The sequence below is a fragment of the Garra rufa genome, chromosome 21 (genome assembly GCF_049309525.1).
Source record: "Garra rufa chromosome 21, GarRuf1.0, whole genome shotgun sequence".
Classification (NCBI taxonomy): Eukaryota; Metazoa; Chordata; class Actinopteri; order Cypriniformes; family Cyprinidae; genus Garra; species Garra rufa.
The window spans coordinates 24,573,295-24,598,934 of record NC_133381.1 but is presented as its reverse complement, the minus strand read 5'-3'; the positions used below and the strand labels follow the sequence as shown (position 1 = coordinate 24,598,934).

General features: G+C 37.6%; 1 protein-coding gene across 2 annotated transcripts; it reads right to left on the bottom strand.

The window, feature by feature from the left end:
• Positions 1-1,640: 1,640 nt before the first annotated feature.
• nrde2 (NRDE-2, necessary for RNA interference, domain containing) lies at positions 1,641-24,023 on the bottom strand. 2 transcript variants are annotated; one of them, XM_073827125.1, is made up of 14 exons: positions 23,914-24,023; positions 22,756-22,864; positions 21,323-21,490; positions 19,650-19,793; positions 15,024-15,504; positions 11,381-11,792; positions 9,336-9,469; positions 8,245-8,368; positions 7,822-7,994; positions 7,252-7,641; positions 5,304-6,220; positions 3,064-3,205; positions 1,993-2,064; positions 1,641-1,884 (listed from the first exon to the last, which is right to left on the bottom strand). In XM_073827125.1, the coding sequence occupies exons 1-14, from the start codon at positions 23,972-23,974 to the stop codon at positions 1,759-1,761; spliced, it is 3,453 nt and encodes a 1,150-aa protein (XP_073683226.1). In that variant the 5' UTR covers positions 23,975-24,023; the 3' UTR covers positions 1,641-1,758. The 2 variants fall into 2 exon arrangements, with proteins under 2 accessions (XP_073683226.1, XP_073683225.1); XM_073827124.1 differs by having other exon boundaries at positions 22,756-22,867; positions 23,914-23,995.
• Between the last annotated feature and the right edge of the window lie 1,617 nt (positions 24,024-25,640).

The following is a 25,640-nucleotide window of genomic DNA, read 5'->3' as shown; positions in this document are numbered from 1 at the left end:
GGTACGCTACCAGTCAAAAGTTTTTGAACAGTAAGATTTTTAATGTTTCTTCTGCTTACCAAGCCTGCATTTATTTGATCCAAACTAGAGGAAAACTGTAAACTTTTGAAATATTTTTACTAATAAAACAACTGTTTTCTATTTGAATTTATTTCAAAATAGAATTTATTCCCGTGATTTCAAAGCTTAATATTTATCATCATTATTCCAGTCACATGATTTTTCAGAAATCATTCTATTTTACTTTGCTGCTCAAAAAACATTTATTACTATTATTCTTATGTTGAAAACAGCTGAGTAGATTTGTTTCAGGCTTCTTTAATGAAAAGAAAGCTTAGAAGAACAGCATTTATCTGAAATAAAAATGTAATGTAATGTAACATTGTAAATGTATTCAACATCACATCTGATAAAAAAAATATACTAACTCCAAGCTTTTGAATGGTGTAGTGTATGTTACAAAAGCTTTTTATTTAAGATACATGCTTATCATTCTATTCATCAAAAAATCCTGAAAAACAAAATGTTCTCAACTGCTATAAATACTGATAATAATAATATTAACGGTAATAATAAATGTTTCTTGAACAGCAAATCAGCATATTAGAATGATTTTTGAAGGATCATGTGACACTGAAGACTGCAGTAATGATGCTGAAAATTCAGCTTTGAAATCATAGGAATAAATTACATTTTAAAATATATTCAAATATAAAGTTATTTCAAATAGTAAAATTATTTTAAAATTGTACCGTTTTTGCTGTACTTTGAATCAAATAAATGCAGACTTGGTGAGCAGAAGAGAATTCTTTAAAAAAAACATAAAAAATCTTACTATTCAAAACATTTTGATTGATAATGTATATACCGGATATAAAATAATCTCTTCAAAGAAAATTCACATTAAATTAGTTACTCAGCTAGTAGATGCCAGTTCTGTGGATGTCGTGTTTATGTAATAGTGATGATGTACCATGCTGTTCCAGAGCCCTTTAGTCAGCTCCTCGTGACCTTACACAGTAAAATGAAAATAATTAGCTGTGAAGAAATTTGCTAGCTTTGTCATACCCACCCCAGAGGTGCTGTTGGGTAACATTTCATGAGACATTATGACATAAGCTCCATCTCATACTTTTGAGGCACATAGCAAACCTGTGATAAAGATCCAAACAAATCCCCCTTTCACCATGGCACACTCACACTGCCACAATGAATACATTTGAACAGCTTGGTTGAAGAATTTAATGCAAAAAGCATTCCTTCCCTCACCAACAATTTAATATAAATTCAATGCAAGTCTTAAATATCAGGTTCAAATCCAGTACATTCAGTTAAGTAGAAAGTTCAGCGAGAGGGAGATGAAAAGACTAAGATGCAGTCCAAAGATCAATTTAAAACACTGCAACAACCAATTGGTATTTGAAGATAATCATAATCTGAGGTTGTAAATTTGTGGGTCAAATTCAGGACAGCATTAAGAGCATTGAGAAAAGGTATTGATGCCCTCTGCTGGACAAAAGAAAGTATTTGCAGATTGTAAGTGGCTTTCAACTGGTTCATAATAAAACATCATTTGGCTAAATGAAACATGAAACCATAAGAAATTCGAACAAACATTATATTCAAGTACGAAAGACAACTTAATACTCTATGTATAATTTATTTCCAAAATCATGGAAAAGATACAAATAAATAAAAACCTTGTTTATCTTTTTTTACAGCTGTTGCTCTAGTGTGTTACAGAAAGGGATTTAATGCCTAGTCCTCCAGTAAGATGTCCACCTCCTCCATGGGCACTCTCAGACGTAACTCCTTCTCAGTCATAAGGTCTAAAAACTCTTGCACACGTTCAGGAAATAGCTGCACTGCATCCATGTACAAGCCCTGCAAATAAACATGTACAAACACACATTACGAGTCTGAAAGTAAAGCGCTAAACGTGCAGACTTTGTCACAGTACTACAGTACTAGTGCAAGTAAAGTGAATCTTACCTTTACCCAGGGCACTGCCTGTAGGGCCTTATAGAAGATCCCACTGCCCCTCTCAAGATTCCCATCACACACCTGTAGAAAACACACAAGGAAACAGTTCACACTCCCATACATTATACATCTTCTGAAAGCTGAAAGCTTTCCACTGATGTATGGTTTGTTAGGATAGGACAATATTTGTTTGAGACACAACTATATGAAAATCTGGAATCTGAGGGTGCAAAAAAATCTAAATATGAAGAAAATCACCTTTAAAGTTGTCTAAATGTAGTTCTTAGCAATGCATATTACTAATCAAAAATTAAGTTTTGATATATTTATGGTAAGAAATTTACAATATATCTTCACTTAAAGGAGTAGTTCACTTTCAGAACAAAAATTTACAGATAATGTACTCACCCCCTTGTCATCCAAGATGTTCATGTTTTTCTTTCTTGAGTCGTAAAGAAATGCTGTTTTTTGAGGAAAACATTTGAGGATTTCTCTCCATATAATGGACTTCTATGGTGCCCCCGAGTTTGAACTTCCAAAATGCAGCTTCAAATGGCTCTAAATGATCACAGCCGAGGAAGAAGGGTCTTATCTAGCAAAACGATCGGTTATTTTCTAAAAATATTCACAATTTCTATACTTTTTAATCTCTACAGAGTACACACAGAGCTAGACAAGACAAGCTTTTGAGGTTAAAAAGTACATCAATTGTAAGACCCTTCTTTCCTCGGCTGTGATCATTTAGATTTTGGAAGTTCAAACTCGCAGGCACCATAGAAGTCCACCGTACGGAGAGAAATCCTAAAATGTTTTCCTCAAAAAACATAATTTCCTTACGACTGAAGAAAGAAAGACATGAACATCTTGGATGACAAGGGGGTGAGTACATTATCTGTAAGTTTTTGTTCTGAAAGTGAACTACTCCTTTAATATCCTAATGATTTTTGGCATAAAAGAAAAATCAGTAATTTTGACCCATACAATGTATTTTTGGCTATTGCTACAATAGCATGTGCTACTTAAGACTGGTTTTGTAGTCCGGGGTCACATTTCTCAACTGAATGGTGTTTATAACTTTACCATGAAGTTCAGATACATCCTCCAGAGCAGAGGACAGTGGGCTCCATGTTCTGTTGCTGTAGCGTTTTCAAACAGACAGCGGATACGGTTGCAAAGACCATTATTTGGGAGGGCTGGCAGGGCTTCTCCAGGAAGACGAGACCTGGACAAAGATGACATCAGTTACTAAACCAGATTATTGCCACTAAACCAGATTAATGTTTTCACTTTCAACCAATTTTAAAGGTTCAGTTCACCCAAAAATAAAAATTCTGTCATTAATTACCCTCAAGTCATTCCAAAGCCTAAAGACCTTCATTCATCTTTGGAACACAAATTAAGATATATTTGATGAAATCCGAGAGCTCTCTGACCCTGCATAGACAGCAACACAACTGAAATGTTCCAAGGTCCAGAAACATAGCATCAGTAAAACAGTCCATGTGACATCCGGGGTTCAACCATAATTTTACAACGCTACGAGAATACTTTATGTGCACAAAAAAACAAAAATAATGACTTTATTCAACAACTCTTCTCCTCTTCATGCACATGGACTATTTTACCAATGTCCTTGCTGTGTTTCTGTTGTGTCGCTGTCTATGCAGGGTCAGAAAGCTCTCGGATTTCAACAAAAATATCTTAATTTGTGTTCCGAAGATGAACGAAGGTCTTACAGGTTAGAAACGACATATGGGTAAGTAATTAATGACAGAATTTTCATTTTGGGTGAAATAACCCTTAAATTAATTGGCTCTGCAAAAGATCTCAACTAACTGTTCCTCCACTGTGGCTGTAAGGTGACCTATATTAAACGGCTGCTATAGTGACCTTTTCTGTGACCCTGAGAATGCAGCACACTTGTGTCACATTTTGAAATGTATTCTGACACATTAGCTATGATGTGTTAGATTGAGCTTTGCCAGAAGTGTTTGTGTTCACACACAAAACAGAACAAGAAAAAAAACAAAAAACAAAACTGAAACTACACCACCGTTCAAAAGTTTGGGATCAGTAAGATTTGTAATGTTTTTAAAAAAAGTCTCTTATGCTCAATAAAGTCCCATTTATTTGGTCAAAAATAAAGAAAAAGTAATATCATTGCTATAAAATAACAGTTTTCCATTTTAATTCTATTTTTATACTTTAAAATATAATTTTACAGTATTCTGTGATGCAAAGCTGAATTTTCATAAGCCATTACTTTAGTCTTCAGTGTCACATGATCCTTCAGAAATCATTCTAATATGCTGATTTATTATCAGTGTTGGAAATCCTGTGATCCTTTTTTCAGGATTCTTCGATTAAAAAAAAAGCTAAAAAGCAAAGCATCTATCAAAATATAAATCTTTTCTAACAATATAAATTGCTACTTTCACTTTTTATCAATTTAACACAGCCTTGCTGTATTAAAAGTATTAATTTCTTTCAAAGAAATTAAGAAAGAAAGAATTTACTGACCCCAAACTTTGAACAGTAGTGTATATTGTTACAAAAGATTACTATTTGAAATAAATGCTGTTCTTTTGACCATTTAATTAATCAAAGAATCCTAAAAAAAAAAGTATCACAGGTAAAAAAAAAAAAGAAGCTTATATTAAACGATTTCCAACATTAATAATAAATCAGCATATTAGAATGATTTCTGAGGGATTATTTGATATTGAAGACTGGAGTAATGATGCTAAAAATTCAACTTTGCATCAAAGGAATAAATTCTATTTTAAAGTATATTAAAATAGAAGCCCACTTTTTAAATTGCAATAATATTTCACAATATTATTATTATTATTATATATATATTTTTTTGTATTTTTAATTAAATAAACACAGCCTTGATAAGCAGAAAAGACTTCTTTAAAAAACATTAAAAATCTTACTAGGGATGCACCGATCCGTATCGGCCGATCACTTGCACGTTTTGTCAGTAAAGCCGGTTCTGTAATCAGCGGTAAATGCCATCAGGTGCGTGATTTCACGTTGAGCCGTATATACTACACACAGCCGTTGTTCACTGACGAGCTGCGCACATTCACACTGATAATGAACATTGATTTGCGCAGCTAGTCGGTAAACAACGGCTGTGTGTAGTATATACGGCTCAACGTGAAATCACGCACCTGATGGCATTTACCGCTGATTACAGAACCGGCTTTACTGACAAAACGCGCAAGCATGATCGGCCGATTCGGATCGGTGCATCCCTAAATCTTACTGATCCCAAACTTTTGAACAGCAGAAAAAAAGACCTCCACCCTCACCTCTGAACAGAGTCCAGCATCTGTTTGAGTCGTCGCTCTGCAGTAATGGCGAAAAGATATGGCACAACACTGTCAGTTTTCTTTATTGCACTGTGGAAAAACCTGCGGGCACGGCCTGCGCTGTGATAGCGGTTCTCTGTTTGAAGGTAGAGTTGCCATAATGAAGCGCTGGAGGGCAGTAAGGAGAGGGCATCTGTAAGTGCCAGTCTTAGCCGGGAGAGAGGAAACACATTGGTGTTGGCGTGGTGGCGCAGCAGTGCTACATGCTGGACAGCAACAAACTCCCAGTCTGGAAAGGCCTTGGGTCTCCTCAGAGATCCATCTGTCACTTCTGAACTCAAGTTGCTAGAAATCAGTTTTTGGATGGCCTGATTGTACACAGCATCTGCTGCATCTATCCCCATTGTGAGATACTGAAAAAGCCCAAAACATCCAACCAGGCTGGACATCCTATGGAGTTTCTTTGGAGCTCCAGTGCTCTGCTCAGGTAAACAGCTCAACAGTGTCTGCTCATAGGTCTTTCTGGCTTTCAGTATGGTCACTGGGCTAATCTGGTCAACGAAAGGTGTGTAGGCAGCACCCTCAGCTAATTTAGTGAGAATGTAGACAGCTTTGGAAGTGGGGACTGTCCCATTGTTTGTGGCCTGCTCTACCTCTAACTGTGCGTAAAGAAAGCAGAGGTTACAGAGAACAGGATCATTAAGACCTCTAGTCACGCCCATGCCCAAAGCAGTGTCAAATACTTTGCGTGCCTCCTCCAGATTCCCCAGAAGCCACTCCAGATGGGCATACTCTCTCCAAAGTGCCAGGCTGCCCCTGTTATCTGGCTCTTTTAGCAGTCGCTTTGCTAGACGTTTACTACGCTTCCCCTGAGCCTTCAGGCGCCTTTTATTTCCACTGCGTAAACATCTCAGCACCTACGATAGAAAAGCAAAGAAGAAGGTTGCAGACTAACACAGTAAAACAGTTAAACTGTCCGCTGTTCTTCAGAAAATCCTTCAGGTCCCACAAACTTTTTTTTTTTTTTTTCAGCATTTCTGTGTATTAGACCCCTTCCCAACAACGACTGTATGGTTTTGAGATCCACCTTTTCACACTGAGGACAACTCAGGGGACTCATATGCAACTATTACAGAAGGTTCAAACACTCACTGGTGCTTCAGAAGGAAAAACGATGCATTAATATCTAAAATTGAACTTAAATTGTCTTCTGGGTAACATGTAAGTATCTTCTGTAGCTTCTGAAGGGCAGTACTAAATGAAAAAATATGATATTTAGGCAAAATAAGAAAAATGTCCACATCTTCATTCTGTTCAAAAGTTTACAACCCTGCTCTTAATGCATCGTTTTTCCTTCTGTAACATCAGTGAGCGTTTGAACCGTCTGTAATAGTTGCATACGAGTCCCTCAGTTGTCCTAAGTGTGAAAAGATGGATTACAAATTCATGGATGGAAATGGTTTAAATAGACAAAAATGCTGAAAAACCAAAGAATTTGTGGGACATAAAGGATTTTTCTGAAGAATAACGGGCAGTTTAACTGTTCAGGAAAAACAAGGGACTCATGAACAGCTATCACTAAACAATAAATACAGCTGTGGATCATTCAGGTAAGAACACAGTATTGAGAATCAAGTGTATGTAAACTTTTGAACAGTCATTTTTTTTCTCTTGTGGGCTGTATGTAAAGTCTTTTATGAGAAATATCTTATTCAGGTCAGTACTAAATAAAAAATAACATGCATTTTACATTGAATTTTACATTGTATTTAATATAATAATGGGGGGGATATGACTAATAGTCATGAAAATGTTTTATTATTATTATGAAAATAATGTCACAATGTATTGTTTTTTTTTTGTTTGTTTGTTTGTTTGTTTTTTTGAATGAAATATGACCTGTTTTTTCAAGAAATGCATATTTATAGTTTTGCTCATACACACATACCTTTAGTTTCTCATACTGGAGCCAGCAGAGAGTAATAGCAGCTTGATCCTTTGTGGAGACGAGTGGGAGAGTTTGCTGTAGAACGTTCTGGAGAAACTCTTCCCCTGCTTTGCACAGCCCTGCCTGCCTCCTGCAGTCATTTAGAAATGTCATGTGACCCACTGCACAAGTAACAGCTATTGGGAGGTCATAAAAGGTCAGTGGTCGCTCCGTATCTGGACCCTCTTCAAGGAAGGTCAGATCGTCCAGTAGAATGTTTGAGGAAGAGAGAGAGAACCTCCCCGAAGGTCCAGGCAGACCTAGGAATTGCAGGAATGACAGGATCAACTGCAGCTGGAGATCTGGTCTGTCCACACGAATCATAGATGGGCCGATATCATCAAACAAGACCTGCATGGAGTCAGAAAGAGATTTATGCACAAATGGAACATTTATAAGAACTTAGAAATATTTTAGCTAATTTGACTATGTATTAAATTATAAACATAGAGGGTATTTAAGCATGCTGAAATCCATTTTGAACAAAAATGCAAAATCATCTGCATATTTCATTTGGGCCAGACATCGCACCTGTCTGTCAGGGTCCTCACAGTCCTCTTCTGATTGGCCCTTGGTTTTATCTGGTCTCCATGGCAACCAGTGGTTTGCCTCTCGGGATGCCTCCACATCTAACCAGATCTTCCACTTAGGCCAGGTCTTGTCTTTGATCTCTGAGTCGTCCTGCTCTTCTTCGTCATCATCATCTGCAGGCCAAAGAGTTTACTGTAACGTTAGCTCTCAGATTCTGAGACTAATTTGGGGGTAATAGAAGGTTTAGATGTGGTGGTCAACTCCTTGCTTTATCTTTGTCATTCCCTATTACCCATGTTTGAGTACAATAGTCAGAAATACCAAACATCAAAATGCATGTGCACCAAATTCTGAACCACTAGCTATACTACAGTCAACTGGCAATGATCTACATTTGTGTGTGCATGCATTTGGTTTGAACACCTGGCTCAGGTGGAATCACCCATCCTCCTTTCTCCTGCTGAAGCATCCAAGCCTTCCATCCACGAGCCCCACGTTCCCCAATTCTGGGCTCTCCACTGTCCCAAAAAGGCTCAAAAAAATCCACCTGGACACACAAAGAAATACAAAGTAGAGAAACAAATAAAAGCAAGTAGTACAAAGTTCCCACACATTTTGACCAATGGCTTTGCAAACTAATTTAACGAATACTAGTTTTTAATGTTTTTAAAATAATTCCTACTCTTTCTTTAAGAAATATTACCATTCCTGGATTTTTAAAGACAGGTATTTCTATGTTTTCAATAAGCAATCCATTGTAGAATCACTAGCAGCAACAGTCCCAATCACATAAAAGTGCTATAAAGCGTGTACTCAGCTGAACAGTGAAGTCTTGTTTTATTTGCAGTTATCACCTAACACTGCCAAGAACCAAAACCACCTCATACTGCAGCACCAAACCCAACCAGCACTGAAAACTTGTTCAACCAATCACAGAAAGACACCAGGAGTGATCAGCCAATGACACGCTGACTGGAAGATTAATGCAGCAGCGATGTGCACTACACACCATGTCATGTAACTGACTGATGTCCCTAAATTTCAAGGATAAGAAATGCAAAAAGAATGCAGTTTCACAGTTATTTACAATGAGTAAGAATGTGAGGTGGGTATAATATGAGCAGTCTATCACAATGCAAATCATGTTTTTAATAACCAACAATAAGTTTTGGATCATATTAAGTTTAGGTCAGGTAGCGTTTTGACTTTCTAGGAATCTTTAAGTCTTGCTCAGCAGAATGTGTATGTGGCTGTTGAATATTTTACTACATATCCCATGTTTATCTGAACTTATGCAGGGTTACAGTTTCACTGCACAGTGAAAACTACATTTCGAGTTTGTGGGTTGACTGAATAATTAGTTGGACACATTGGTGTGCTGACATAAGACATGTTCAAAAACAATGAGGCAGAGCACAAGTGAATGGAACAGAATGTCAAAAACATTAATCTGATGTTGTATGGTGTTGCTTTAAAGGAAAATAAATTTTTATTAAATTTATGTTTGTGTGTACCTGTTGTCTAGTAAGCAGGTTTTTTACACTTTCTGGCTTGAAGAAAGTGAAGTCCAGAAGGGCTTGGAAAAGACACACAGCTTTCTCGGTGTGACCCGCCTGCCGTAGGAAATGGCACTGCTGTAGAAATATATCTGCCAGACAAGAGAAAACGGTTTGTTTTATTTATGATCACAGATATATTCGTGAAATGAGAATAAATATGAATGAAATGAAAATGTAACCAGTAGAGACATACATAGTTGATACTGCATTTCCACCTCTGAGCAAAAGAGAGCAGCACAGAGTCGTTCAAGGAATCATTTTCCCAAATATTATCTTTTACTCACACACATGTTGTTCATTACCTTTATGACTTTTACTTTCTAGATGAACTACATCTCTGTTCAAAAGTATGGGATCAGCAAGATTTTCAATGCTTTTTTAAAGAAGTCTTTTCTGCTCATCAAGGCTGTTTATTGTATTAAAAATACAGAAAACAATGAAATATTGTTGCAATTTTAAATAGTGGTTTTCTATTTTAATATACTTTTAAAATCTAATTTATTCCTGCGATCCAAAGCTGAATTTTCAGCATCATTACTTCAGTCTATAATATCACAAGATACTTTAGAAATCATTCTAATATGCTGATTAATTATCAGTGTTGGAAACAGTTGTGCTGCTTAATATTTTTTTAGAACCCGTGATACATTTTTCAGGATTATTTGATGAATAAAACATTAAAAAGAACAGCATTTATCTAAAATAGGAATATTTTGTGACAATATACACTACCGTTCAAAGTTTGGCATCAGTACAATTATTTATTTATTCATTATTTGAAAGAAATTAATACGTTTATTCAGCAAGGATGTGTTAAATTGATAAGAAGTGATAGTAAAGACCTACATTGTTAGAAAAGATTTCTATTTTGAAGAAATGCAGTACTTTGAACTTTTTATTCATCAAATAATCCTGAAAAAAAGCATCACAGCTTCCAAAAAATATTAAGCAGCACAACTGTTTCCAACACTGATAATAAATCAGAATATTAGAATGATTTCTGAAGGATTGTATGACACTAAAGACTGAAGTAATGACTGATGAAAACTCAGCTTTGCATCACAGATATAAATATTATTTTAAAGTACATTAAACAAAGCTGTTATTTTAATATATGAAATATTAATATTTCATAATATTACTTTTTTCTGTATTTTTGATCAAATAAATCGAACAATGATGAGCAAAAGAGACTTCTTTAAAAAAAACATTTGCATTTCCCTATACACAACATAATCTGTCTAGTCCAATCTGTACAAAAATAATTGTATGTTTGAGTGTAAATTACAGCTCAGTTCAGCAAATGTGGCTCAGGGAGTGCTGATCTAGACACATGCTGCACACTGACCCAATCTATCGAGGTAATTGTTTAATTAGGCTAATCGAGAAGCCAGTGATAGAGAGCACAGAACAGCAAGGGGCCTGGCTCAAAATCTGATCATTCATCCACACACACACATACACAATGTCACAGAGGTTTTAACGCCTGTTCATTTCGGCGAATCCCAGTACGGGGAAGCCCAGGACAGTGATGTTTATGTTCCGACTCACTGTCTGCCTCTCTCTAAACAGACCCACACAATACACCCTCTAAACTAGCTGACAAACAACATGCCAGTCCACTTCAAAAACACCACATCATCACCTTTTACTGTTGCTCGCCAGTCGATCCCTGCCACACACACACACAAAAAAGGAGGACAGCTCGAAACATACACAAATTGTAGGTGCTTAACTCTACAAATATTTCTGCATGTAATCAAAACACGTTTACAGTTTCCACCAACTGCTGTCACAGCAACATGAGGGGAGGGAGAGAAAAAATAACCCACGACTGCAAATTCACATCTAAACAAGTGAAACTCAAACTATGACAATGCAAATATTATCTGAGGACACTAGGAGACTTTAATAGGAACAAGGTGGAAAGTCTAAAAGATGCCAACACTTGCTAGATTTGGTAAGTATCTAAATTTGACAAGTATAAAATATCACTATACCTAAAAGGTCTTCCTGGGTGCCTGGAAGTGGAGGGTGAGACACCATACTGCCATCTTGGACTGCACTGAGTGTGCTTAAACACTTTCCGAACACGCTGTTGACCTTTGACACTGAGAAAGTGCTGAAATGACTCTGTGTGAAGAGAAGATACTTCCTCCATAAAGGAGCGCTGTTTGGATGGATGAACACTAGTTTCTTCCACTCTTTCTGCAGGGTGGCAGGCTCCCATAGTTCTTTGCACAGGCGGAGTTTCTCCAGTTTCAGGTCCACGTTGGCAGGGTTACTTTCCACTGCCTTGTCCACAATGGACAGCTTCTTCTCCAGCACGGCACGAAAAGACATCTTCTTCATGTCACCATCGTCACTGTCACTGGCAGCAAAGAATGAACCAGAACCAAAGGCCATTTCATCCTGTTAAAAAACAAAAAGAGAGAGAAATTTGAAAAAAGATGAAAATTCTGTCTTTAAATATTTACCCTCATTTTGTACCAAACCTGTAAAACCTTTGTTCATCTTCGAATCACAAAATAAGGTATTTTTGATGAAACCTGAGAGCTTTCTGACCCTCCACAGACAGCAACACAACTGAACTGTTCCCAGACCCAGAAACGTAGTAAGGTAGGCCCTACTCTTGATAATGGCGGAGGACATGACTTGGAGAACAAAAATTGTGACCCGTGCTGCTGGCAAAATAAGTTTGATTGCACACTGTCTAATTTTGAGCTACAGGCAAAAGATATGAAAAATTAAAAGTAAAATTTGAGGTTTCATTGAGTTTCTTTGCTCTTCTAGTGATCCCAATGCTCCAAATAGTAATTAAACATCTAAAATGATCTTTATTTGTACGTTTTTTGAGAGTACCACCTTTTTCTCTGCTTACTTCTGGATGACTGCTGCTGCTTCTCACCACAAGTTGAAGGTCTATGGCTTTGTGAAAAATTGTGTTGAATTCTTAACGACATGAGTACAAACCAGTGAAATATGAATTTCAAACCCATGCTGTGAAAATAAAACAATCACGCTGACTGACATTTGCAAAGCATGTGCATAACATGCCCCTCTCAGAGGGCATGCGATCTCCCTAGTACAACCCCAATTCCAGAAATGTTTAGTGAAATGCCATAAAATCAAGAATATGTTTTCTGTTAATTAGATGTTTTCATCCAACTTTTTTTTTTTATTTTGTAAATATAACCAAATTTTGATTTCTATGGCTGCAACACACTCTAAAAAACTGGGACAGAGGCAAATAAAAACAATTGGTTATAGAATATTCAAGTTTAACTGTTTTGAAACAGTTCACAGTAAGCAGGTGAAATAGAAATAGGTGAGGATATTATGTTTGGGTATAAAAAAGCATTTCAGTCTTTTCAAGAGAAGCTGGACTATGTCTCATCACTATGTGCCAAATTTCATGACAAAGTGTCAAACAAATCAAAAAATCTAATTTATTAATATAAAATCACAAAGAATTTAGGTCTACGACCAACTACCACACACAATATTGTGAAAAGATTCAAGGAAACCAGAGAAATACCAGTCTGTGAAGGGCAAGGCAAGACACCTCGGGTGAATGTGCATTACCTTTGAGCCCTTAGATGGCATTGCATAAGAAACTGTCATGCTGTGGTGTTAAATACAGCAACATGGGCCCAGAAGTACTTCGGAAAACTGCTGTCACTAAACACATTCTGCAGCTGCATCAATAAATGCAACTTGAATTTCTGTTACTCTAGCAGAAAGCCATACATCAATTTTATGCAGTGATGCCATGGGGTTCTCTGAGCCAGAGCTCATCTCAGATAGTCAAAAAGATGATGGAAATGTGTGCTGTGGTGGGACGAGTGCATGCTTTAGCTTGTTTCTGGAAAAAATGGACATTGAGTTTTCAGTATCAAAGACCAAAGGGAGCATCCAGACTTTCATCAGCAACACATGCAAACCCAAAGACTGTCATATGTGTGAAGGTAATTGAAATGGAGGCATGTATTGGGATTGTACAGACACATATACTGGAATCAATCAAGATGACGTCTTTCATGGGAATTCCATGGTTATTACATCAAGACAATGCCACGTCTCATTTTGCATGTGCTACAACAGTGTGCTTTCGTAGACACAGACTGAATGTGCTAGACTGGCCCGCCTGCAGTCCAGATCTGTCTCTTATTGAAAATGTATGACCAATCATGAAAATGAGAAATGGACAACAACGATCACAGACTGCTAAGCATCTAAAAAAAATTTATTAAGCCAGATTGGACAACAATTTTGCCTGCAAAACTTGAAGTATTAGTATCCTCAGTTCTGAAACAATTACACATAGTAATTAAAAGGAAAGTTGATGTGGTACAGTGTTAAACATGGCTCTGTCCCAACTTTTTGGAGTGTGTTGCAGCCATGAAAATCAAAATTTGGTTATATTTTCAAAATGAAATTAAAGTTGGCCACTGAAAACTTTCGAAAAAATTTTCTTTGTACTTTAGTGAATTAAATAAAGGTTAAATAGAATAGAATAAATAAAATAATCTTGATTTTATGCCATTTCTCAAAACGTCCCAATTTCTCTGGAATTGGGGTTGTACATTAACGTGAAATATGTCTTGGGAGATTCACACAAACATAATCTGTTATGTCTTACATGAACGTTTAGTTAATGGTTGGGGAAAAATTTGATGTGTAACATTATATTAGATCCATGCATTAGTAGGTCTTAATGTAGATCAGGAATCACCAAATCTGGACCTCGAGATCCATTTTCCTGAGTTTAGCTCTTACCCTAATCAAACACACCTGAGCATGCTAATCAAGGTCTTCAGGATCATTAGAGAATAACAGGTAGGTAAGTGTGATCAGGGTTGGAGCTAAACTCTGCAGCGCATTGGACCTCCAGGGTAAGATTTGGGGAACCCTGATGTAGATTTTTCTCAATGTTAACCAAACATTAAAAGACGAATCACTGGGTGCTTTTGATTAAACTACTGACTTTTTGCCTCTTTGTTCTTTTTTTAATAACAAAGACAAAATAAAAAACAGCTATATTGTGATTAATAATATAGTAATTATTATTAAGAAAAGAATTTGAGGAAAATATGCAACATTGCTTGGTGATTTTGCTTTAGAATTTTCAGAAAACTTCAACTCGATTTTATTTTCAAAATCAACTCTATCGCCTTAAAACGGCTGATAAGTATTTTTAGTCAGATTTCAAGAAGTCATATATCATTTAGAAGGTATTTTAATGGAGAATGAAAATATAAAGAACTTGTTTGAAACTGCCCATTCCGACTCAGTTTGCCAGCACATGTCACAATTGTTCAATTAATTCATCCAAAGTATTCTCATAGCTTCATAAAATTACGGTTGAAGCACTAATGTCACAAGGACTGTTTTAACAATGTCTTTACTACATTTCTGGGCCTGGGAACATTGCAGTTATGTTGCTGTCTATGGATCGTCAGAAAGCTCTCAGACTTCATCATAAATCTTAATTTGTATTCCGAAGATGAACAAAGGTCTTACGGATTTGGAACGACATGACGGTGAGTAATTAATGACAGAATTTTCATTTTTGGGCGAACTATTCTTTTAAGTTAGGTAAGGAAACAATGAAACTGCCACTTTTCCTCTTTGGAGGCCTACCTGGAAGTGTACAAAGTCCAGCCACAGCTTGATGTCTGAAGGATTCTCCCGTAGCTTCCTGTTAAACTCCTCCACCCGTGCACTCAGGAAGGTGCTGCTTTTGCTGCTGCTGCTCCCTTCAGCCTCAACATCCTGCTGATCTCCCTTTACCTCCGGTTTACCCTTGCCCTCCAGCCACAGAGAGGTACCATGGTCATAGATGCCCAGTGGATTTACCCATGATACAGGTGCCTGGGTGGAAGAGCCCTGCTCTTCAGTGCAGGCTGAGAGTTTGATGTAGGAATCAGAGCTGACGGCATTACCCTTAGAGAGTATGGGCAAAGCAGGTTGACTATCTGACCGAAGCAGCTGACGGGTGGAAGGACAGAAATAGCGCTCGGGTTTCTTGTCCACGCGCTTCTTCTCTGGGCCTCCATCGTTCCAGTTCACAGCCTGGGTCTTGGCGTTTAACCCCAGGCATGAGGCTCCCTTCCTCTTATACCTGAAAAGCAGAAAAATAGGACAGGTTTTAACGTAACTGGTGAAGAACCACTGAGCTTTTTCCTCAGAAACAGTGCAGAAAATATGAAGAAACTTTTTAGATTCCATCCAGGCCTACTGACAGATGAAGGACAAAGTAAAAACAGGAGTTGGCAGGTGTCTGAGTGCGGATGAGATAACTTCAGAAAGTGAAGGAAAGAGATCGAAGACGAGGGATTTGTATCCTCCGGAGCAGCACTTGACCTTCTCAAGAAAAGAGTGCTGTGCTGCACCTCTGTACACTCATTCTGTACACACTCTTCACGCATGATACCGATCAGCTTTAGAGGAGTGTGTATGTGAGAGGGGGATGTCAGGAGAGAGGGACAGTGAGAGAGAATGTGAGTATTGATTGTGGTCTCTTCAGTTACAGATGGCAGCTCTGACACCAGATTAAAGCTGATAGGAGCTGGAGAACTGCCAGGTGTGAGATTTGCTGCCTCCGAGCAGCTAATAAACCCTTCACTATAGCCTGCGGTGCCAGAACGTTGGAGTAAATAAGACCCAGAACGATGCTTATGGAGCGCAGGGGTACAGAACCGTAACTACAGCTGCATGCTGACATCAAAGTAAATGAGATTTACATTTCCAGAAGGTAACATCAGTGCTTGCAAGGCAGCGGAAGAAGTTTTAGGCTTTAGTTTTGCATAAATTAAATGAGCCATCAGAACCGCTTTGCCATTATCATGGCACTCAGTACGCATCTTGATTTTTTTACGGCTGAGCATGAAAATTAATGGATAAATTGACAATGTCTTTACAGTAAAGCTTGGCTATAGAAGTTTGAATAGATGCAAGACAGAGAAGACCAATAATTATTCAGTATGCCAGTTGTGCCCAATCCTGCTCCTAGAGGGCCTTCATTACTTCGGTTTAAGGATTAGTTGAGTTCCAGAACAAAAATTTACAGATAATGTACTTACCCCCTTGGCATCCAAGATGTTCATGTCTTTCGTAAAAGAAATTATTTTTTGAGGAAAACATTTCAGGATTTCTCTCCATATAATGGATATCTATGGTGCCCCCGAGTTTGAACTTTCAAAATGCAGTTTAAATGCAGCTTCAAAGGGCTCTAAACGATTTCAGCCGAGGAATAAAGGACTTATCTAGTGAAATGATCGGTTATTTTCTAAACTAATTGAAAATTTATATACTTTTTATCCTCAAATGCTCGCCTCATCTCTGCGATGCGCATGCATAGTCTGTGTGATCCGGGTCAATACAGTTATGGGTACTGTTTTCAGGGTATGTTGAAAACCTCCCATCTTGTTTCTTCCATAACTTCAAAATCTTCTTACATCACTGCAGAAGTACCGACCCAGTGTTTACGAAGTGAACATACAAAGAAGATCAAACATCCTTTACAAAAAAGTAAAACAGCGTTGTAGGGCGATTTTGACGTTGAAGACGAGTTTTTCGACATACCCTAACTGTATTGACCCGGATTACAAGACTACACATGCACATCACAGAGACGAGACAAGATGAGCATTTAAGTTTAAAAAGTATATAAATTGTCAATTTGTTTAAAATAACTCATCGTTTCGCTAGATAAGAACCTCTATCTCGGCTGGGATCGTTTAGAGCCAATTGAAGCTGTGTTTAAACTGCATTTTGGAAGTTCAAACTTGGGGGCACCATACATTTCTATTATATGGAGAGAAATCCCGAAATGTTTTCCTCAAAAAACATAATTTCTTTGCGACTGAAGAAAGAAAAACATGAACATCTTTTTGTTCTGGAGGTAAACTAATCCTTTAAGGTGTGTTGGAGCTAAACTCTTAGGTTTGGACAGCTCTGCAGTATGCAACATCACAAACATTTTAAAATTGAGTGCATTTAAACTGATAGCTATCAAAACATAAACAGACAAGTGCAGATTTACAGACTACCGTGGAAATGTTTACATACAAAGAAAAACTGGGCAAACAGGTAAAATCTTATTGCCTGACAAGGTTTTACTCGAACCATTTAAAAAACACTTTTAAAGGTTTTTACATAACCTTACAAATTGTCATGTTATTAAGCATAATTGATGTAAGATATGGATATAAACACACTCCATGTACTCAGACTGTAATCGCACTTAAATCCCATAGAAGGCAAAAAAACCCTGTATAGGTCTGTATAAGCAATCAATTTGAAATCACCTATTTAATTTATGAATCAGTTAGTCAAACTGGTACGCCATTGTTGGTTGCTAAAACACAATGGCAGTGCTGTGGGTGGAAATGTGCAGATTAAGGGGCACTAATATTACAATAAGATCTTTCTACGTCACGGGGGAGCGAAATCTGCAAGAGAAAGCTTGCAGATAAAGGCTTACCAATAGAATTTACTTGGTTGTTCTTTTTCACAAATTCTGGTTGGTAGATGCACCGGGACCCAATTATAGCACTTAAACATGGAAAAAGTCATATATTCATTATATGTCACCTTTAAGCATATACTTAATAAAATTAACCAATATTTATTAAAATGAACTTAATCAACAGGCAGTGACCAATAAGTACAAACTCAGTAGCCTATTATAAACAGAATCCCTCACATAGTTAGTTAGGAGGATCTTTTGATTTTGTCAAGACTATCTGTAGTGTGTATATATTTCTACAATTAAAATAAAGTTAGTTAACATAAGTTAGCACATCAAGGAACTGTTTGTTCATGGCAGTGTATAAAAAAATATTTGTACATATAATTGCAGGAAATGCTTGATGTGTATAGGCAACTATATATTATTTAAGGGTATTCTATTCATTAGAGTATTGATATAGAATCTAGTGTTGTTGTCAAGTAAATTTCATTCATATTATTTCCATTAAATCTGTGCAAAATTTCATAACGCTTTATAGCCTTTAAGTAACTTTAATTGTTATATACCAGTTTGACATAGAATAAAAATGAAAAGTTGTGTGTAGGTAATAATACTCCCTCACCTTGCTCATCATCTGAGTGGACATTTCAGATATACAAACAATGTATTATTTTTAACACGTTACATTAAACAGATAGTTCCCCCAAACATTTTGTCATTAATTGCTCACCCTTTTGTCGTTCCAAACCTGTAAGAACTTTGTTCAATCTTTGGAACACAAATTTAGACATTTGTGATGAAATCTTAGTGCTTTCTGACCCTGCATAGACAGCAATGCAACTAAAATATATTCCCAAGCCTAGAAACATAGTTAGAGCAACATTAAAATGTAACATCAGCGGTTCAAACTTAATTTCATGAAAATACGAGTATACTTTTTGTCCAGAAAAACAAAACAAAAATAATGACTTTATTCAACAATTCTTCTCCAAGTCACCACGATGCATGCATGTTGCGAATAAGAATTGTTGAATAAAGTGCTTATTTTTGTTTTCTTTGGGCACAAAAATGATTCTCGTAGCTTCGTACAATTACTGTTACACCACTGATGTCACTATTTTAATGATTCATTACTACGTTTCTTGACCTGGGAATATTTCAGTTGCATTGTCTATGCAGGGTCAATTAGCCCTCGGATTTCATAAAAAAAAAAAACTTTTCATTTTCAAACGGTTTTCATTTTGGTGTGATACAGTAATTTAAACATAGCTTTTGTAAGAATATAAAGCAAAACATAAATATGCCAAGTATTTCCAAAGTCGACTAACAGCAGCAGTATTATTTAGTTGACTCGTCTCACACTTCCCTTTCTTGCAAATGTCACACTTTTTTCTGAGTAAAGACTACACACACATTATCTGCAGAACAAAGTTTAAATGGAGTCTGCATGTTAAATTATTTAATTAATTTCAAGTGTGGAGTAAAAAAAAGTGTCAAAGGGAGAACAAAAAGTGCTTCTGGAGTTAGATGCAGACAACTTCATGTGGATTTCAAAAGGTTTCTGCGAACAGAAGCTGGGGTTATAAAAGCAGTTGAAAGAGACACATCAGTGCAACACACACTACAGCTCTCTCGTATGCACACAGTCGCAGTGCTCCCCTGCATTATGGAGCGTCTGGCACCTGCTGCTGCTGCTGAGACTGGCTGACCTTCAGAGCTAAACAGAAAGAATGAAAGAGGAGAGCATCTGTGTGTGAGACAGACAGACACACAGAGATAGTGAGTAAAGTTACCTGGCTATGTCTCCCCTATAGAGGGATTTGTATTCCCAGTTGGCACGGTCAGCTCTTCTGTCGATACAGAAGGGGGAGTCAGTGGGGGTCTGGAGGTCATCCAGCCACATAAAGGTCTCGCTCACCCGAACTTGAGCTTCCTCCCTGCAGCCAAGAAGATGAAAGACAAGGGCATTAAAAACAACACACACACCATTATCCAAAAATCCAGGGTTAAAAGTGTCTTAAAGGGATAGTTCATCCAAAAATGAAAATTCTGTCATTAATTACTCACCCTCATGTTGTTCTAAAGCTGTAAGACCTTTGTTCATCTTCAGAACTTAAATTTTGAAAAAGATATTTTTGATCAAATCCAAGAGCTTTCTGACCCTCCATAAACAGCAAGGGTCCTTCCACATTCAAGGTCCAGTAAAGTACATTGACAAAATAGTGGGTCAACAGTAATTTTATGAAGTTATGAGAAAACTTTTTGTGCGCACAAAAAACCTAAAATAATGACTTTATTCAACAATTCTTCTCCTCTGCATCACCCTAACGCCATATTGGAGAGTACCACGATGCATGCGTGCACTTTCATCTGCACCGTTTATGCAGAGTCATGGCGCTTTTCCACTACACAGTACCAGCTCGCCTCGGCTCGACTCGACTCGGATCGACTCGGCTCTGTTTGGTTTTCCACTGTGTAAAAGTTGTACCTGTACCTCCACAATAGTACCTGGTTGTCATAGCGACGCTGCAAGAAACTGCCGTGATGTAATCTTCTACGCAACACACACCCGCTGTCTGCACCTCCTCGTTTGACCACGGCGTATTCTTCCGAGTTGCCATAATATGTAATGGATTGGATATGTCACGCAATCTCTGGCCAAACTTTTTAAAAATGGCGGGGTTATTCTGGATACTGTTGCTGGCGCGTGCAATGATAACGCAGTGAATAGTGACGATTCTCTCTGACCAATCAGCAGTCTGCTGTGTTTTCACGTCACATTTTAGTATCGCCTCAGCTCGCTTGGAACCTCGCCGGAGGTGGTACGAAAAAAAGTACCTGGAAGCCGGTACAGGTACAACTTTTACACAGTGGAAAACCAAACAGAGCCGAGTCGAGTCGAGCCGAGTCGAGCTGGTACTGTGTAGTGGAAAAGCGCCATCAGAAAGCTCTCAGATTTAATCAAAAATATCTTATTTTGTTGCGAAGATGAACGAAGGTCTTACGGGTTTGGAACAACATGAGGGTGAGTAATTAATGACAGAATTTTCATTTTTTTGGTGAACTATCCCTTTAAATAGACAGTCTAGAATTCTGGTTGATGTTTTGTGTATTTCAATGTTCTAACACAATGCAAAATCTTTTGCATTCCCCCAAAAGGAACAGTTCACCCAAAAACTGAAATAACATGCCACAAAAAGACACATCCTGTTTTTGTTGTGTACAAAATTGCTGTGTTATCATTCTGCTAAACTTCTACTTTCATGTTTAGTGGAAGAAAGACAGTCATGCAGTTTGAAACAACATGCGGATCAGTACATAATGACAGGATTTTGACTTTTGGGTGGACTGTCCCTTTAAGAGATTAAATGTGTGAAGCCTTTTAAGCCTGATATAGATGTAAGTGGGTACAAAGATCAAAGACCGACTGTAGATCAATGTACTGCAGGATTTTCTATGAACACACCTGTCAGCGTTCTCCTTTTTTAGCAGGTCGCTGGGGTAAACTGTGTCTGATTCAGATCCACTGCTTTCCGAGTTATCTCTGCTCTTCTTCTTGTGTTTTTTCTTTTTGTCTTTCTTTTTCTTTTTCGATCTGCCATGGCTGTCTTCTCTCTCTTTACGCTTTTGCTCTCTGCATAGACATAGAAAAGAACGTTCAATATGTCCTCTGTTAAACAAACACTCTGTTTTCAGTCAAGTTAATATTTTAATGTGTTTTCAATATGGTATATATGTAAATATTTGTTAATGCATTTCAAGCCATGTCAATATAACAGGCATACGGGGCCGTTCACATGTAGCATCTTTTGCGCGCTCAAGTTCGTTATTTCAAATGTAGACGCGCGGCTTGCACGCGCATAAAGCGACGCGCTCGTTTTTTCCAGGCGCGTCCGCGCCGCATCAAGATAATTCCTAATTCATTTTCATCAATAATGTTTTGTTTGAATATTAGATATTCGATATAAAGATTGATTCCATACAGAAACTTATTTAAGAAAAAACACGCAGCACACGTCGTGCTTGTCGTCACATAATCTGACCAATGAGAATAAAGTGTGTCGTCATCAAGGCTTTCGCAGCCGATTTTAAGCAGCTGCAGCGCCTGACCTCTGCGACTGCTCTCGTTTTGCTCTCACGGTACTTTGATGGCACACGTGATCGAAAGGCGGCTGCAGCGCCGATCAAAGTCGGACAAATGATCTTACCAGAATGCATTGTTTTGTAAGGCAGCAGCCGATTTCTTGCGGCGCCGCATGAAGTCGAACGCACCTAATAACATCTCAACTTTTCAGAATGTCGCAAGCGCACCGCAGGTCATGTGACATGAACTAACCAATCAGCTTCCTCACGTTTTTCCGTTACATTGAAACCTCTGTAGAAACATGGAGGAGCAGCTCATCATTGTGGTCCAGGGATTTCCTGAACTTTATGATTTGTCAAGCCCCCATTATTTTGACGCTAATAGAAGAAACAATGCATGGAGAAGCATAGGCTTGGAGCTAGAGCGCAGCTGATGGTTGCTTAGAAACGGCAGACGCTTCCGGAGCGCAAGCGCCCGAGCGCTTTGTTGTTAAGGAAGAAAGCGGCGCGTCTAGCGTTTTCCACGCGTTTTTAGGCGCGACATGTGAACGGGAAGAGTACTATATTAACGTACATGCTTACTTAGTTTTAAACATTAAAATTTATGATTCATTTACTTGTACATGACATTTTAATTTGACTTAATACACTTTAATGTTGAAAGGACATTGAAGCGTTTTTTTATTTTACAAGATTTATAAATCAAATAAAAACTGATCTCATTTTAGCAAGCTCTTTAATCACACATTAAGTTCCACAGGTGATAAAGTGAATTTATTGAGTGATTAACTGCACTGCGCTTTGAGAGTCTGTGACCTTGGGCTTGCTGGTTCCTCTGCTTCCAATTTCACCCTCTCTGTTGAGCGCTGGTGAGTCTTTAAAGCATCTTCTGTGCTGAAGCTCTGATTACTCAGCCATTCTAGATCTGCTGGAGCAGAGAGAAGAAACACTTAGTCAAACCAAATTAGCTCTGCTGGCCTCTTAACAACTGAATAAATCAGTCAGTCATGACAGACAGCCTGTCCAAATGAAGCAAAAAACTCAGATGTGATTCGCATGCAGAAAAACGGTTGGTTCCTTTAAGAAGTGAGAAGGACAAAAGCATGATGCTATCTGTTACTCAGCCTGGGAAGGAGCCAGATGCATTGCTGACCTGGCCGATATTCTGCACAAATCTCCGCACGGCAGCAGGGGTTATCTGCATGCAAGAGCAGTTTGTTCTTTTCTTCTGTACTCAACGTGAGAACCGTCCTTTCCCAATAATTTGATATTGATTAGTTGGAATGTGTGTCTTCATCTAGCTTATTAAGTGCTTGATGATGGGATCCACTCAAACAGAACGGCTGACTGATTACAGTGCGTTGAACTGCAGCCAGGTCCATAAAGGTCCAGGATTTGGCATACAAGATCATTTGTGTGCTGGTTATTGGTGCTTGTAAGCATTCTTCCAACTATTGCGCACTTTGATTCAACCCTAAGTATTAAACCTTGCAGTGTAACTTGTTGAAAAAGTTTGTGTATGGACATAATTACATTTTTCATACACAGAAACAACAGAAAAAAAGTTCTTAAAATGATGCAGAATGTTTTTGTACTTTGAATGAATTACATTTTAAAACTATTAATGTGGCACTGTTTTTTTACTTTAAGAAAATGCAGAGCAGATGTGCTTCAAATAGGATTCAATGCAGTACTTTCCAACAGATTAATCACAAATCACTGATATATAAGTATAATACTACAAATGAGCCAAAACTGTTTTAACATTTAAATTAACACTAAATATAAAGGCTGTTATGCACACATTACTACTGTTAATCTACGTGTAACGCTACAGTAAATCATATAGCAGTTATAGTAATAATCAGAACAACTTTTAGACTTCGTTTACAGGTTCTCTTTCTTTCATCCAATATCAAGTACACCTGACTTTCTCCTGTATGAAGCTCTGAAGGCAGGTCAGAGAGAGCTTACCTCTATCCCCAGTAGAGCTATTATTGCTTGACAGTCCAGAAAAGGACGGGAAAAGAGCCATGTTTCTTCACACAGATCAAAACAGACGCGCTCCGGTTGCGTCATCCGCCTGCGACCTGATAGAAAAGCATGCGGTGATAAAAAAGACTCGTTTCTGCGAATCGGTTCTTTCGAACAGTTTGTCTTAAGGACCCAGTTTCAGAAATGATTCAGCAATTCAATTATGTCATGACTTAATTACGACATACCCAACAAGAGTTGGTTCAAACATGTAGAATCTAAGCATAATTTACAATAATAAAAATCTTGTACCTCAAAAAAGTTCTAGCATGTTAAAACCAATATGTCTTATGTAATATATACATATATGTTTATATGTTTACAGCTCCTTTAATTTGTAATATTCCTGCTAATATAGTAAACTTGCATTTCACCCTGTTAAATCATCCACATCAAATCGGTTCTCAGCACATTGTGAATTCGGTTCAATGAATCAGTGATTTGTTGATTCGATAACCTCTCGAACTGATTCAGTTCACTGCGTGAAGGAATCGTTGAACTTTTTAACTGGTTCAGCCGATTTATTAGAGGATTTGACAGAAAAGAAGGGGAAACAGTGGCCATTAAGACATTTTAATACGTTTTATTGTACAGTAGTTTAAAATCAAAGAAGTTAATCTATTATAGTAATAGTTTTGCAAAGTTTTACTGCATGTATTTAACAAAGCGTTGGTCCTCGTAAGTTAATTCTTGTATTATTATCATAACATTATTATTACATATTTGTTTATTTTCGTTGCCGCAATCTTCATTTCACCCTGTTTGAAGTCTTATTTATTTTAAATCTGCAACTGTGTCCTATTCGCTAAATACAAAGAGCACTGCATTCTGTGCTTACCATTGCTTTCTAGAAACTCAATTAAACCCTAACTTTCTGGATGTGAAGGAGTCTCACGGTGAGTTTATAATATGAGATCTGATCCCGGGAGAGAAATTTAATCAGCCCTGTCCTGTCTAACCGAAGGGCTTGTTGGCCCGTCGGTTCCAGTGCTGCTGCGTGATCCGGGACACACTGAGCGCAATGGCTTGACGCATTGCAGGTCTAACGTAACCAATCAGAGACGCCGTTACAGTCACGAGCGGATTGCAGGTCTCAGCTGGCCAATCATAAAAGCTGTGACATGCTGAGGCGAAATCTCTCTGGCGTCAACAAAGACAGAGGACTTGATGCAATAAGTAATATTCCGACCAAAGAAACTAGTGCCTTTTTGAGAAGTAGTCCCTCAAGATGTAAAGTGTTCCTAGACTGTTTTTAGTACTGTGAGCCTAAAAAAAATTTATACTGGATGTCGATTTGTCCTTCATTTTTATATATAGATTCTGTTATTTTTAACGAATAACTGACTTTAATTTGTATCATATGTTCCTAAAACTTTGTTCACTGGGAATTATTTGATTAATTAATTAAAGGCCAATGGAATTGCTTTTTTATAACAATATAAATGACTTAATTTACAGAAAGGCTAAAATTTTTGAATGTGAATGTTGGATGTTTTTATTAGCCTATAATATTCTTCTTTCTGTACATTTTGCATCATTTTCAGAGTCTTATCAGGGCCCTGCTCTTTTGAAGGAGGCACACTTCTCCTCATTCTGTATATCGTATGAATTTACTTTCTATTTTAGTCAGGCCAACTTTTATGTTTCTCCCCAACTTAGCTTACAAA

Bases quoted from the DNA above. Each gene is read 5' to 3' on its own strand.
- nrde2 (XM_073827124.1), bottom strand. From the start codon at position 23,974: ATGGCTCTTTTCCCGTCCTTTTCTGGACTGTCAAGCAATAATAGCTCT. The intron at 9,470-11,380 runs GTATAGTGATAT...CTTGTCTGGCAG, and splicing joins CACCCAGGAAGACCTTTTAG to ATATATTTCTACAGCAGTGC. The intron at 1,885-1,992 runs GTAAGATTCACT...GTTTATTTGCAG, and splicing joins AGGCAGTGCCCTGGGTAAAG to GGCTTGTACATGGATGCAGT.